The following is an 11676-nucleotide window of genomic DNA, read 5'->3' as shown; positions in this document are numbered from 1 at the left end:
ACCACAACCCCCCCCAAAAACCACACCACCACTGAAAATCAAGCCTCAACCCCCCCCTGCCAAATCCTCATCCCCCACCCCTGCACCCTCCCCAACGTCATCTCTTCCGTTTGAGGGTAAGGATATGTTTTATCTTCAGCCACGAGACGCACAGCCCCCGCCGGGAACCTTGTCGTGTCAAGCAACCCCAACTGGGGCATGAGATCAGGAAATAGGTGAGGATCAACAAGAATGGAGACGAATTGCTGGTGGTAATCCTTTGCAAAACGGAGGTACTGGCTGCGGAGGTTGTCGCGGGCGGAGGGCGTCGGGGCGAAGAGGTAGACCAGTGGTTTTTGGAGCTATACAAGGTTAGTAAGAGATGGGGGTAGAACGGGGGGGTTGAAGGGAGGAGGGGAAAGGTCACCTCGAGAAGGCGGGGGTGGTTCCAGGGGGAGAGATCTGTTATTGTGAGGCGGGAGGATTCTTTGATGCTATGGGAGCGTTAGTATATTATGGGAGTGGGTGGACATGTAAAATGGAAAGGTGGGGGGTGGGGGGTACAATTTTTCAACCTCATCAACACCAGAGTTGACTGTTGTAAGGTCAAGCTTTTCTGTCTCGCCGTCGAGGGGTTTATACACCACCAGCACACCTTTCAACTCCAAATCTACCCTTTCCTTCTCGAGAAGTTCATCAACCCCCACCACAGTTCCAAAGGTGAATTCGTTCTTGTACTTTTGGGCGAGGTCTTCGTATACACTGGTAACAAACTCCTGCGGCCGGGGAAGAAAGAGAATAAAGACTGTCTCATCCGAGGTTTTGAACTTGGCAAGGTCGTCTACTTGCGCGAGGGGCGTTGGCTGGAGACGGGTGGACCGAGACAGAAAGTTATTCAAGGATTTGGATAGCAAGGGACCGAGGTATTTAACTGGGGGTTTGTTTGCTTGGAGTAGGAAGATGGAGGGGAAGGTCATGGAGGGTTGGATTTCGCAGTGGGTTGGGTGTTCTGAGCAGTCGATGCTGAGTAGGGTTCGAGAGTGTTTATCGGCGACGGCGGTGGCGGTTGTCCATTCTTCTTCGAGGGAGGCGCTCGAAGGTCTATAGGGGTGGTTAGATACTCAGATATCTATGGTGAGGAGTGGGGGGACGAACTCCTCTGGCTGTTGTTATGGGCAGAGAATGCATTGGTCAGTTGAGACTGGTGGGATGAAAAAAAGGAAGGCTGGTAGTACCTTTACAACTAGTTAGTTAGAAAGTACTGTGTTAGCTGAGGCGCAAGCAAGACAATGTGAAGCGGCATGCGTGACTTACAAGCAACCAGCACAGGTGTTTCAGTCTCGGATATGACCCTGTTTAACTCGGCAGGGTTGACATGATCCCACCCCTCCACTCCCTGTGTCCCTAACAGCAGACCCAGAAGGGTCAATCTTAGAGTGTTCATCATCTACCCCCTCAGCTTGATCAGCTGGTTCGAGGTATGATGGTGAGCAAGCGCTGGGCGTGAGCTCGAGTTTCAGAGGTGTAAGCGTATGGTTAGATACTGCGGGGATACCGGAGATAAGAGAGCCAGTCGTCCAATTATCCTCTCAACTAGGGAGTATATACAATACTCACGGACAGCGAGATCACGAGCCGTACAAATGAAAGAACAAGACTGACGAAGATTGTATGCAAGAGGCAAGTAAACAACATGCCGCCATGAAGTTGCCCCATCGAGCTCGGACCCCACCCCGTCAATCCAAAACTTGGTTCTCTGACCATTCACGGCATTTCCAAGATTGTCGAATACAACCCTCCTCATTGCACCACTACACGCCATCCATCGTAGTAGTATGATTCAAACCTTCTCGATTTGTAACACCCAAAAAGATCATGAACTCAAACATTTCCCAATCTAACGCCAAGCTAAAGAACAAAAAAAAGGCACATCCATCATATCCCTGTTATCCCATCCCTTTCTTCCAGGTATCCTCTCTTCTTTAAGCAACCGTTTTATACATCCCCCCGCCCAGATTCTTTCGCCATTCTCCCATTCATCAATTTAGGGTCTAAAGGTACTTCTTTGGCGAGCTCTTCCTCTTCTTATACATGTAAAACGCACCGGCCAACACCGCCTGGCTCAGAATAATCACCAAAATCAGCTTGGTGTGTCCAGTCCCGGCGTGCTCCTTGACATGCTCATGCAGCGCCTCATGCTTGTCACTGACGTGGTACTTGATGGCGTTCTCGCTCTCCCTCAACTTTCCGCTGAGCTCGCTCCGAAGAGATCTCAATTCGCGCTCGACATCTCCCATACGATGCTCCAGAACGTCAAGCTTGTCCAGGCGGTGGAGGAAGTTCTTGACATCGTTGATCATGGATGAGAGCTCGGCATGGCGCTGCTCCCCGACACCGTGGTTCTGGCCAAGAGTGCGGAAGATGGAGGACAAATGGTGGTTGATGCTCTGGACACGGTTGTGCAGATCGGCAAACTGGGCTTGCTGAGTGGAAATGGTGGACGCATCTTGGTCGGGAATTACGTTGTCATAGGGATCCTCGATCTTGGCCTGACCTCCGCGGCCAAAGTTCATCTTCCTCTTGGGCTCCTCCTGCTGTTGTTGCTGTTGGTAATGTTGGTCTTGCTGGTGGGTGTTCTCCTGATGGGATGCATAGCTGTCGTGGTGCTGGGTGTTGTCAGAACCGCCATAATGATGGCTGTCGTCGGTCAAAACAACAAGCTTGAACACTTCGAAGGAATCAGGCGTATCGGCGGAGGCGGCAGTGATACCGACGTTGTATCCGGGAGGAAGGCGGATCTTGTCGCTCTCGAGGCATGGGCGCCCGGCAACTTCGATGCTGAATTTCTGGTCGGTTTGCCGAATCTTGATCTGGGTGGGACGGCCGAGGTTCCGGTAACCAAAGCTGCACTGACCAAAAGCCAGGCTGTCTACGTTGTGCTGGGACCTATAATCGGTGGTGCCGTCGTTGAGGAAGCCGCGAAGCATACCGCCAGACCCGCTGTGCTGGTCGATCACCAGAGCCAGACCATCGAACCTGCCGACTGTGTAGATGCTCTCGGTCCCGATCACATGGGCACCGTCCCTTGCCAGCCAGATGTTGAGGTTACCACCACCCCGCTCCGGACCGTTCGCACGAAACTCGACATCGGCGATCCAGTTCTGCTGGTTGAGCTGATTTGAAGACCAGACAGCACCGCGTTGGTTACCGGGGGCTACTGGCGTAAGGATGATTTTGTTGGAGAGCAATTCCGGAAGACCAGGTCGGCCTTGCATTCCATAGTTTGGGATCTGGGGCTGCCCCTCGGGAGCTATTCTGAAGACGGAGAAACACGACCACGTCAGAACCTGCACAACACAAGAATCCAACTCGCCCACAAAAGAACACACCTGGGGCCATAACCAAAACTGAGGTCATTGACAAGATACTGCGCATGCGCCTGGGCCAAAGCCGCAGCGAGCACGGCGAAGCTCGATGGCGAGCGCATCCTGGATCGATATGGCTGGCTTATCTGCTCGGTCGCAAGATGAGGTCGACGACAAGAGGATTGAAGGTCTCACGTAGTATGTTCAAGTAAAGTAAGTACCACCAACGAGAAAGGTGCCGGCTGATTTCAACAGTGGTCACCAGTTAAAAGGACACTTTGGCTCTACAGCGGACAGGCGGGTGGTCGGGTCGGTCAGTGTGGAGAAATATACAAAGGACGGCCAGGGTCGGATCGGTGGGAAGCTTAAACAGAACGTGGTAATTATAGCGCGGGGAAACAGTAATGGATGTAAACAGAAAATATTTAGACAGAAGAGTTGACTAGATAGGAGAGAAGTCCGAGGTCTAGTCTATATCTGTAGAAATTGTTGGAACGACTCTAGAAATATCAAGAATAGAAATCTGTCTCCGGTGTTGGAGGTTCTGACACTGAGGCTGCCCCGAATCGAAAAGACCAGCTGTTCCCCTGCAGCAGCCGGAACCTGATGCTCCAAAAGTTCAAGACCGGAAACAGGGGTCCTTGCTAAACTCCGCAGTTTGTTCCTGCGGGGAATTCGTGGCTTGTTTCCATCACTTCAAACGGTGGCGCCGCACTCTTCAACCATTTGAATGCAGGAGAGATGTGGCTGGTGCATAAACGGTTGCCGGCCCCACCAGAGCTGTTGCCGTCACCTTGTCAACATTTTTGGCCAAGTCCACAATTGCGATTGACGCCCTGGAATTGAGAGAGAAAGAGAGAGAGAGAGACAGAGAGAGAGAGTCGCTCCGATATGTCGCCATGGGAGAGATCTATCCTACTCTTGCGCAATGCGCCGTAGTGGCTGCCGCATTCAAAATCTTGTTGTTCCCAGCATAGTGAGCTTCCTGTCACAACGTTAGCCCCTCAACGCGCATCGGTAGCTGACGTGATGTTTCTTTAGCAAATCGACCGATTTCGAAGTCCACCGAAACTGGCTCGCCATCACCAACAGCCTGCCATTATGGGAGTGGTACTACGAAAAGACGTCCGAATGGACGCTCGACTACCCTCCGTTCTTTGCATACTTTGAATGGATCATGTCACAGGTCGCGAAGCTGGCTGACCCGGCCATGCTGAGGGTGCGCAATCTCGAATACGCTAGCTGGGAGACGGTATACTTTCAGAGGCTCACTGTGATTATCACGGAACTTCTTTTGGTCTACGCTCTCCAATTGTAAGAAATACCTGTTGCGTGTTGCGTTTATCAAGGCGCGCAAGCTGACTGTGGTTAGATTTGTGGACTCAAGCCATGGCACATCGAAGCGCGCGGCCCAGGCGGCTGCCTTTTCTATCCTGTTGTCACCAGGTCTCCTTATTATCGATCACATTCACTTCCAGTACAACGGGTGCATGTACGGCATCCTCATTTGGTCCCTGATTTTGGCTAGGAAGAAGTCGACCTTACTGTGGAGCGGCCTGTTGTTTGCGGCGCTGCTGTGCATGAAGCACATCTACCTCTACCTCGCGCCGGCATACTTTGTCTTCCTGCTCAGGGCCTACTGCCTTTCTCCAAAGTCGATATTCCGGATTCAGTTTCTCAACTGCGTGAAGCTGGGCGGAGGAATTGCGGCCATCTTTGGGGTGGCGTTTGGTCCGTTTGCTCTCAAGGGGCAGATCCCCCAGATCTTGAGCCGGCTGTTCCCCTTTTCTCGGGGTCTATGCCATGCTTACTGGGCGCCAAACGTGTGGGCCATCTATTCGTTTGTGGACCGAGTCTTGATCGTCCTCGCGCCCAGAATTGGTTTGTCGGTCAAGAGCAGCGCGCTCCAAAGCGTCACCCGTGGCTTGGTCGGAGACACTGCGTTTGCCGTCCTTCCCGACATCACGCCACAGGTGTGCTTCGCCTCGACTTTGATCTTCCAGGTCATTCCTCTTGTGAGGCTGTTTGGTCAGCCCACATGGGATACCTTTATTGGAGCTGTCACGCTGTGCGGTTATGCTTCCTTCCTGTTCGGATGGCACGTCCACGAGAAAGCCATCCTCCTGGTCATCATACCATTCAGCCTCATTGCTCTCAGGGACAGACGCTATCTTGGTGCCTTCCGGCCGCTGGCTGTTGCGGGACATGTTTCACTGTTCCCGCTCCTGTTCACACCGGCCGAGTTCCCGATCAAGACCGCATATACCATTTTCTGGTTGATCCTGTTCCTAATGGCATTCGACCGTCTCGCGCCTGCATCGCCCCGGCCGAGGTTCTTCTTGTTTGACCGCTTCAGCACGCTCTACATCACAGTGAGCATCCCGCTCATACTGTACTGCTCGCTGCTGCACGGGATCATTTTCGGCAGAAGTTACGAGTTTCTCCCTCTCATGTTCACCAGTTCGTACTCGGCTATAGGAGTTGTCGGCAGCTGGGTGGGCTTTTTGGTGGTTTACTTCACCTCATAGATAGAGATACATACATTTACGCGCAATTCCAATTTCAGCACATCCTTACATCCGACAACAAAATGAAGTTGAAACCCCTGTGATGAATAAGCGGATCTGTAGCGGCTTATCAGTTTATCGGCAGCCGACGATTCGCCGACGCGAGGCTGACACCTTGCTCAGTGTGGAGAAACGGGCTGGGGACAAGCCGGGGTGGTGGTGGTGGGACGCGGCAGGCATTGGTGGATACTGAATCTGAATTGAAGAGGAGAGTGAGAGAGGGCACGAGAATCTCATCACCTGCAGATGGGGTACGGCCAGTGGAGGAGGAGGCAAACAGGAAGCATCAGTTGGACACACGCTGCACCCGCGCAGCCGTCCCCCGGAGTCTTTTCCGATGCCACTCACCAGAGAAGAAGGAGAAGTCATAGAAATGATCTGCCTGTAGATTGACTTACACACGGCGATTGCCGCGAGCAACACGCCGCAGAAGATGTCACAAAGTACCGGTACAAGCATTTACACGGTGCAGACCAGATACGCCACCTCTGCATATTCTGGGGGGAAACAATATGCTGAATGCATCAACGATTCTCTCAGATGCGACGAGGGCCGATGCAGCAGGTTTAATGCTGGGCTGATTGCGCTGACATGGCTGAGTGGACGTGTCGAGAGCGGAGGTACTGGTACTTGCCAAAAACAGCGAGCACATGCACATACAATGTTGAACGTCCAAATTCCGATTCAGGGGCAACATCTCCCAACATCAACACGGGATTGAAAGAAATACAACATTGATGCTTTTCCCTCTGTTTCTGGGGAGGCAAAATGGTGCAGAACACAGTGTGTTATCCCATAGCAGTGCCGGGGGACTGGAGGGGGAGGTACTGGCGGAGCCCAACGGTTGACGCGGGTGGTGGTCTACCGGGGGGCCTCGAGAGCTGGCTCGGCTCTGGCGTGGAAGAAGAGCGGACCCCTACCCTTGGAAAACAAATTTTGGCGAGCAGTCTACTGGACATAAATAATTGATGCCCTGTCGGATTCGGATGCTTCAGAGCTCACTCGAGAGCCCTCGTCGCGGCGAGCATGGCGAGTACAAGAACGTGGGCAAAGCTTGCATGGTCGGGCGGGTTGTCGGGAGGATAGGGTTCCTGGGGGGGGGGGTCGAGGTGTGGACGAGGAGGAGCCCTTTTTGGGGGTCGGAGCTGGAGCCATGGGATGCCGTCCCTGCTTGGCGGGTCCGGGAGACCAGCACCACGCTGGACCTATCACCTGCGCACCCTCCTCCCCTTGTTGAACTTTTTCCTCCATCCTCCAACTTCCCACTCTCCCACCCACCCACCGCCCTCCAGCCTTTTCCCGAATCCACGGCTTGCGAACTCTTGCCTGCAGCGCCAGCAACAACCGCCGCGCCGCGCCTCGCTCAAACATCAAGAGATATCTCCCAGGGACAGCTCGAGAAGAGCATCATTTTGATCCGTCACAATCCCGTCCGCCTTGCTTGCATGTACGTTCGGCGAGCTCCTCTCCTCTGGGCACCCGCACACAACACCCGCACCGCCCGCGAACCCTGACCTCTCCACCCAACCCGCCACGGATCGCGACCCCAGACCGCACAACACCGCCTCCTCTTCTTCAACATCTCAACGCGTCCCCATCATCCACCTCACCGCGTCTTCACCCTGACTTCTCTCTGACCGTCACAACTTCCAAATCCACGAGGCTGAAGCCCAGCCTTGCAGCCGATTTTTTTGTTTGAGGCTTACATAGCGCGGCACCTCTCCCCCTCGCCGCCGCCGGCATGGTAGGCCGCAGCTTTTCGCCCGCCGTGGTCCCCATGTCACCACTAACCACTGTGAATGTTCAGGTGCAATTCAAGCGCAAGCCGGTGCAGTTTCTGCCCGTGCCTGATATTGATGATGAGCAGCAGGAGGTGTGTCTACTACCATCCCCCCCCCCTTTCTCCTGAATTCACCCCCTGGTCAATTGAATTGGTTTCTAACTTTTTCTTGCTACTAGGTATGGCACATCCCTCAGACCGGCGAGGTCTTTACCACCTATGAAGACTATCTGAACCGGTATGTCAACCACGTCCACTGCTTGTCTCTGACTCCTCTGAATTTCAAAATGCTAACATTGTGTTTCAGGATGGACTTTTATAAGCAAGTATGGCATCCCCCCTTTTCCACTCTCGAGTAGCTCTGTCTGCGTGACTAGTTATACTCACACTCTTGCAGAAACGCTTCATCTGTACTATAACCGGTCACTCTGGGTTGAGTTTCTTTGATGCGCTCGAGAGCGAGGTAGGCTTGGTCCGGCTTCTTCCTCCTTCGTCCCGGCAACATACTAACGAGGGTTCTTGCCCTGCCTAGCTCGCTAATGCCGCCGAGGTCGATGATATCTTCCCCGAAGCTCTCAAGGGCCCCGTTCTCCGACGCATCCAATTTTCGACAGTTTCTCGGATCGATACGCTCGTCGATCAGATATACGACGAGTTCAAAAACGACTATTATCCCGGCGAGGCCGTGTTGGTGGAAGTTATAGGCCACACCGAGAAGCTCGCTGGTATTGTCAGGGACAAGACCCGTTTTGGTGGCAAAATGCTTCCTGATGGGACATTGTCAAAACCCTTTGCGACCTACTTTGTCAGTCTGACCATGTCGCCTGCCGAGGAGGCGGTCGTCGACGATGCGCATATATTTCGGGATCGCAAAATCTTCACAAAGCAGGTACTGCGCCAGTACATCAAGAAGACAGTCACGAGAGAAGCTTGGAATGGGGCGCCTTGGCTGGTCAAGGACGAGGTCGCCGAGAAATACCACATCGACACGCGCGTACCGGCCCACCTGCGCTTCGACACCAAGCTCCAGGAGCGCAAGCAGCTCCAGGCGCAGAAAAGAATGTCGAACCATGACTCGAGCTTGCTGTCGGGATCGATTAGCCCTACCGGTCCCGTTCGATTGCCCGAGCTGAAGCCGGCGCCCAAAAGTCACAAATCCAAAGCTCAGCAGGCTGCCCAGGCAGAGCGTGCTCTTCTTAGGGCCAAGCAGCAGGCGATGCAAGCCAACGGCAACACGCACGAGCCTGGCCAGTTTATGCATTTGCCACTTCCTGGGAATCCGTTCCAGTTTCCGATATCCTTCCGCGGTCAGATTCCACCACCAATGGTACCGCAAACGCCCGAGCCGCCACCGCCCCCACCTCCACCAAAGTATCCCATCGAGGACCTGCAGCTGAACATCAGGGGCCATGTGAGGCCACAACTAAAGTTTATGTGCAAAGACACTCCCGTCGAAGTGGATGCCGAGTCCAAATCTCCCTTCAGCGAGAAGATTCTCATGAAGAGTGTTGGCCCGTTGTTGGAGACTTGGGACACTCTGAACGTGTACTGCGAAATTTTCAAGCTCGACTCCTTCACATTTGATGACTATGTGGAAGCCATGCTTGTTGCCTCGGAAGAGGTGCCAGTCGAGCTTTTCACAGAGATTCACTGCTCCGTCCTCAAGATCTTGGTGAGCTCTGAGGCGGAGGGTGGCAAAGTCCAGATCCAGCTCCCAGAGCTCGAAGAGGAGGAAGAGGAAGAGGAGCCGGAAGAGAGTGCGGCACCGACTCCGGAACCAGAGCCCCAGCCATCCGGGCGGGCCACCAGAAGCAGCATGGCCAAGTTGGAGGCGGAGCGGCTTGCGGCAGAACTCGCGGCGGCAGAGCAAGAAGAGGCGGAGATGGAAGATGCGCCGGGGCACCGTGCCGAAGAGGTGCTTCAGGGCTTTGACTGGATCGAGCAGCTGAGGAAACGCAGCTTCAAGGATGGCGGTTGGGAGCTCATCATGGTGGGGCTTTTGCACCAGCTGTCTAAGAGCGAGCGGCTCAAGGCTAGCTGTGAAGAGCTCTTGGAGCAGTTGGTTCCAGTCGACATCGAGCCCAGCCGGGAGACGGTTCGGCGGAAATATGCCACACTTGATGTCAACTATCGGGTGCAGGCGCTGCAGATTATTTGCATGCTGACTGCTGAGACGAGGGCCATCCGTGGGTACATGGAGGACTGCAGCGAGACCATGACTGCCTACCGAAAGGAAAAGATTGAGTGGCAGAGGAAGAGGAAACAACTGTGAGTGGTTCGGAGATGTCTGACATGGAGACTGGATCACTAACATCTTTGCAGAATCGAGGAGTTGAAGAGTCTGAATGATCAGCGCAAGATCCTCCTTCCAGATAACCTCCCGCCAAGCCCACCTCTGGAGCCTACCAAGGTCGCCATCATAAATGGAGACGTCAAGATGACTGATGTTGATGACCTCCAAGCTAACCACACATCTGACGAGATTCCAGACTCTGAAGAGGATGGCCGGAAGCTCCGGCGGGGGCACGACCGTGCCGTTGAGCGCAAGCGCAAAGCCGAAAAGGAAGCCGAGCGCAAGGAAAAGGCCGAGGCCGCTGCCAAGGTCCCTAAGCAGTCCAAACAGTTCACCAAGGTCCTCAGAGACATTCAAAAGAAAGAGGACGACATTGCCGAGTGCGAAAAGGAGATTGCCATCATCGACAATGACCTCCGGGAGGCCGACTGTCCCAGAACCAGAGTCCTGGGCAAGGACAGGTTTTGGAACCGATACTACTGGTTCGAGAGAAACGGCATGCCGTATGGTGGTCTGCCAGACAGCTCGACAGCCGAGGCGGAGTACGCCAACGGTTGCATTTGGGTGCAGGGGCCGGATGAGCTGGAGAGGGAGGGTTACATCGACACAAAGGAGGAGTATCAGGAGGAGTACAAGGCCAAGTTTGAGATGACGGTCCCAGAGCGGAAGAAGCTCGAAGAAGGCAAGACCAGCGTCTTCAACGCCCATCAGTGGGGCTACTACGACCGGGAGGAGGACGTCGACAAGCTTCTCACCTGGCTCGACCCCCGTGGCGTCAACGAGCTGAAGCTCCGCAAGGAACTGGTCAACTACCGCGACAAGATTGCGAAAAACATGGTCAACAGGAGGAAATACCTCGGCATCGACGACACCCCCGCCGCTACCGCCGCCCCAACAGAGGAGTCTGTCACCAATGGCGCCACAGAAAAGAAGGAAGAGGAGACCGCCTCTGTCAAGGAGGTGTCTCCGGAACCTCACAAGGGAAAGAGGAGCACGCGGGTCAGGCACTCGGTTCCTGCCGCGCCGGTTGAGGAGGAGGAGGAGGAGGAGGAGAAGGAGAAGCCAAAGTATAGGTGTCTGAACTGGACGAACACGACGGCGATGGAAGAGATTGGGCACTTGCACAGTCTTGAGCCGCCGCCGGCGAGGTCGAGGAAGCCGACCAAGAAGAAGGAGGCTGCTGCTGCTGCTGCGGTGGTGGCTGAGGTGGTGGCTGAGCCGGTTGCTAATGCTACGAGGGGGAAGAAGGGGGGGAGGCAGAGTATGAAGTGATTTTTTCTCTAGTCTGAGAAGGGGTTGTTGAAGAAGAAAAAAAGTTGTTCATTATCCTGTTCTCTCTCTGTCTTGAGTTTACAGCGGATGGCATGGGCTTTGTTTGTGCATGTGAGGTTTAGATGTTTGATTGGGGGAAGGGCCGCATATTTTGCATGTCGATGGTGGATTGGCGGCGTTGATTTTAGAGTTTTTGGTTTGTTTTGCTTGTTTTTTACGTTGAGCGGGGTGGTTGGCGCATCATCAAAAAGGTTTTTTTTTCGGGAACTCAAGGGAGGAAAAGGCAACGGAGGAGGCTGGGGTTTGGGATGGGGAGGAGGAGGATATGGAGGAGGAGGAGGAGGAGGAGCGTTGTGTGTATGTGTTTTGTAACAGGGTTAGGGGTGTAGTAAGTGGGATGGGATGGGATGGGATCCGCCA

The 11676-nt window shown here is 54.1% G+C and overlaps 3 protein-coding genes across 3 annotated transcripts, besides 3 other annotated features; 2 read left to right on the top strand and 1 right to left on the bottom strand.

The window, feature by feature from the left end:
* Window positions 1-2030: 2030 nt before the first annotated feature.
* PODANS_7_5360 (uncharacterized protein) lies at window positions 2031-3466 on the bottom strand (the record flags this gene model as incomplete). The annotated part of the gene is made up of 2 exons (XM_001907856.1): window positions 2031-3294; window positions 3369-3466. The coding sequence occupies 2 exons, from the start codon at window positions 3464-3466 to the stop codon at window positions 2031-2033; spliced, it is 1362 nt and encodes a 453-aa protein (XP_001907891.1).
* A 597-nt stretch (window positions 3467-4063) lies between these two features.
* Window positions 4064-4083: a sequence feature (primer 1G19B).
* A 104-nt stretch (window positions 4084-4187) lies between these two features.
* Window positions 4188-4226: an STS (microsatellite 1G19).
* A 17-nt stretch (window positions 4227-4243) lies between these two features.
* On the top strand, window positions 4244-5872 carry PODANS_7_5350 (uncharacterized protein; the record flags this gene model as incomplete). Its single annotated transcript, XM_001907855.1, has 3 exons — window positions 4244-4320; window positions 4386-4658; window positions 4717-5872. The coding sequence occupies 3 exons, from the start codon at window positions 4244-4246 to the stop codon at window positions 5870-5872; spliced, it is 1506 nt and encodes a 501-aa protein (XP_001907890.1).
* Window positions 4325-4345: a sequence feature (primer 1G19A).
* A 1780-nt stretch (window positions 5873-7652) lies between the features above and the next one.
* PODANS_7_5340 (uncharacterized protein) lies at window positions 7653-11256 on the top strand (the record flags this gene model as incomplete). The annotated part of the gene is made up of 6 exons (XM_001907854.1): window positions 7653-7784; window positions 7871-7929; window positions 8019-8046; window positions 8089-8154; window positions 8224-9959; window positions 10014-11256. The coding sequence occupies 6 exons, from the start codon at window positions 7653-7655 to the stop codon at window positions 11254-11256; spliced, it is 3264 nt and encodes a 1087-aa protein (XP_001907889.1).
* Window positions 11257-11676: the final 420 nt, after the last annotated feature.

The sequence above is a fragment of the Podospora anserina genome, chromosome 7 (genome assembly GCF_000226545.1).
Source record: "Podospora anserina S mat+ genomic DNA chromosome 7, supercontig 1".
Taxonomy (NCBI): domain Eukaryota; kingdom Fungi; phylum Ascomycota; class Sordariomycetes; order Sordariales; family Podosporaceae; genus Podospora; species Podospora anserina.
This window is presented reverse-complemented; position numbering and strand designations above follow the sequence as displayed.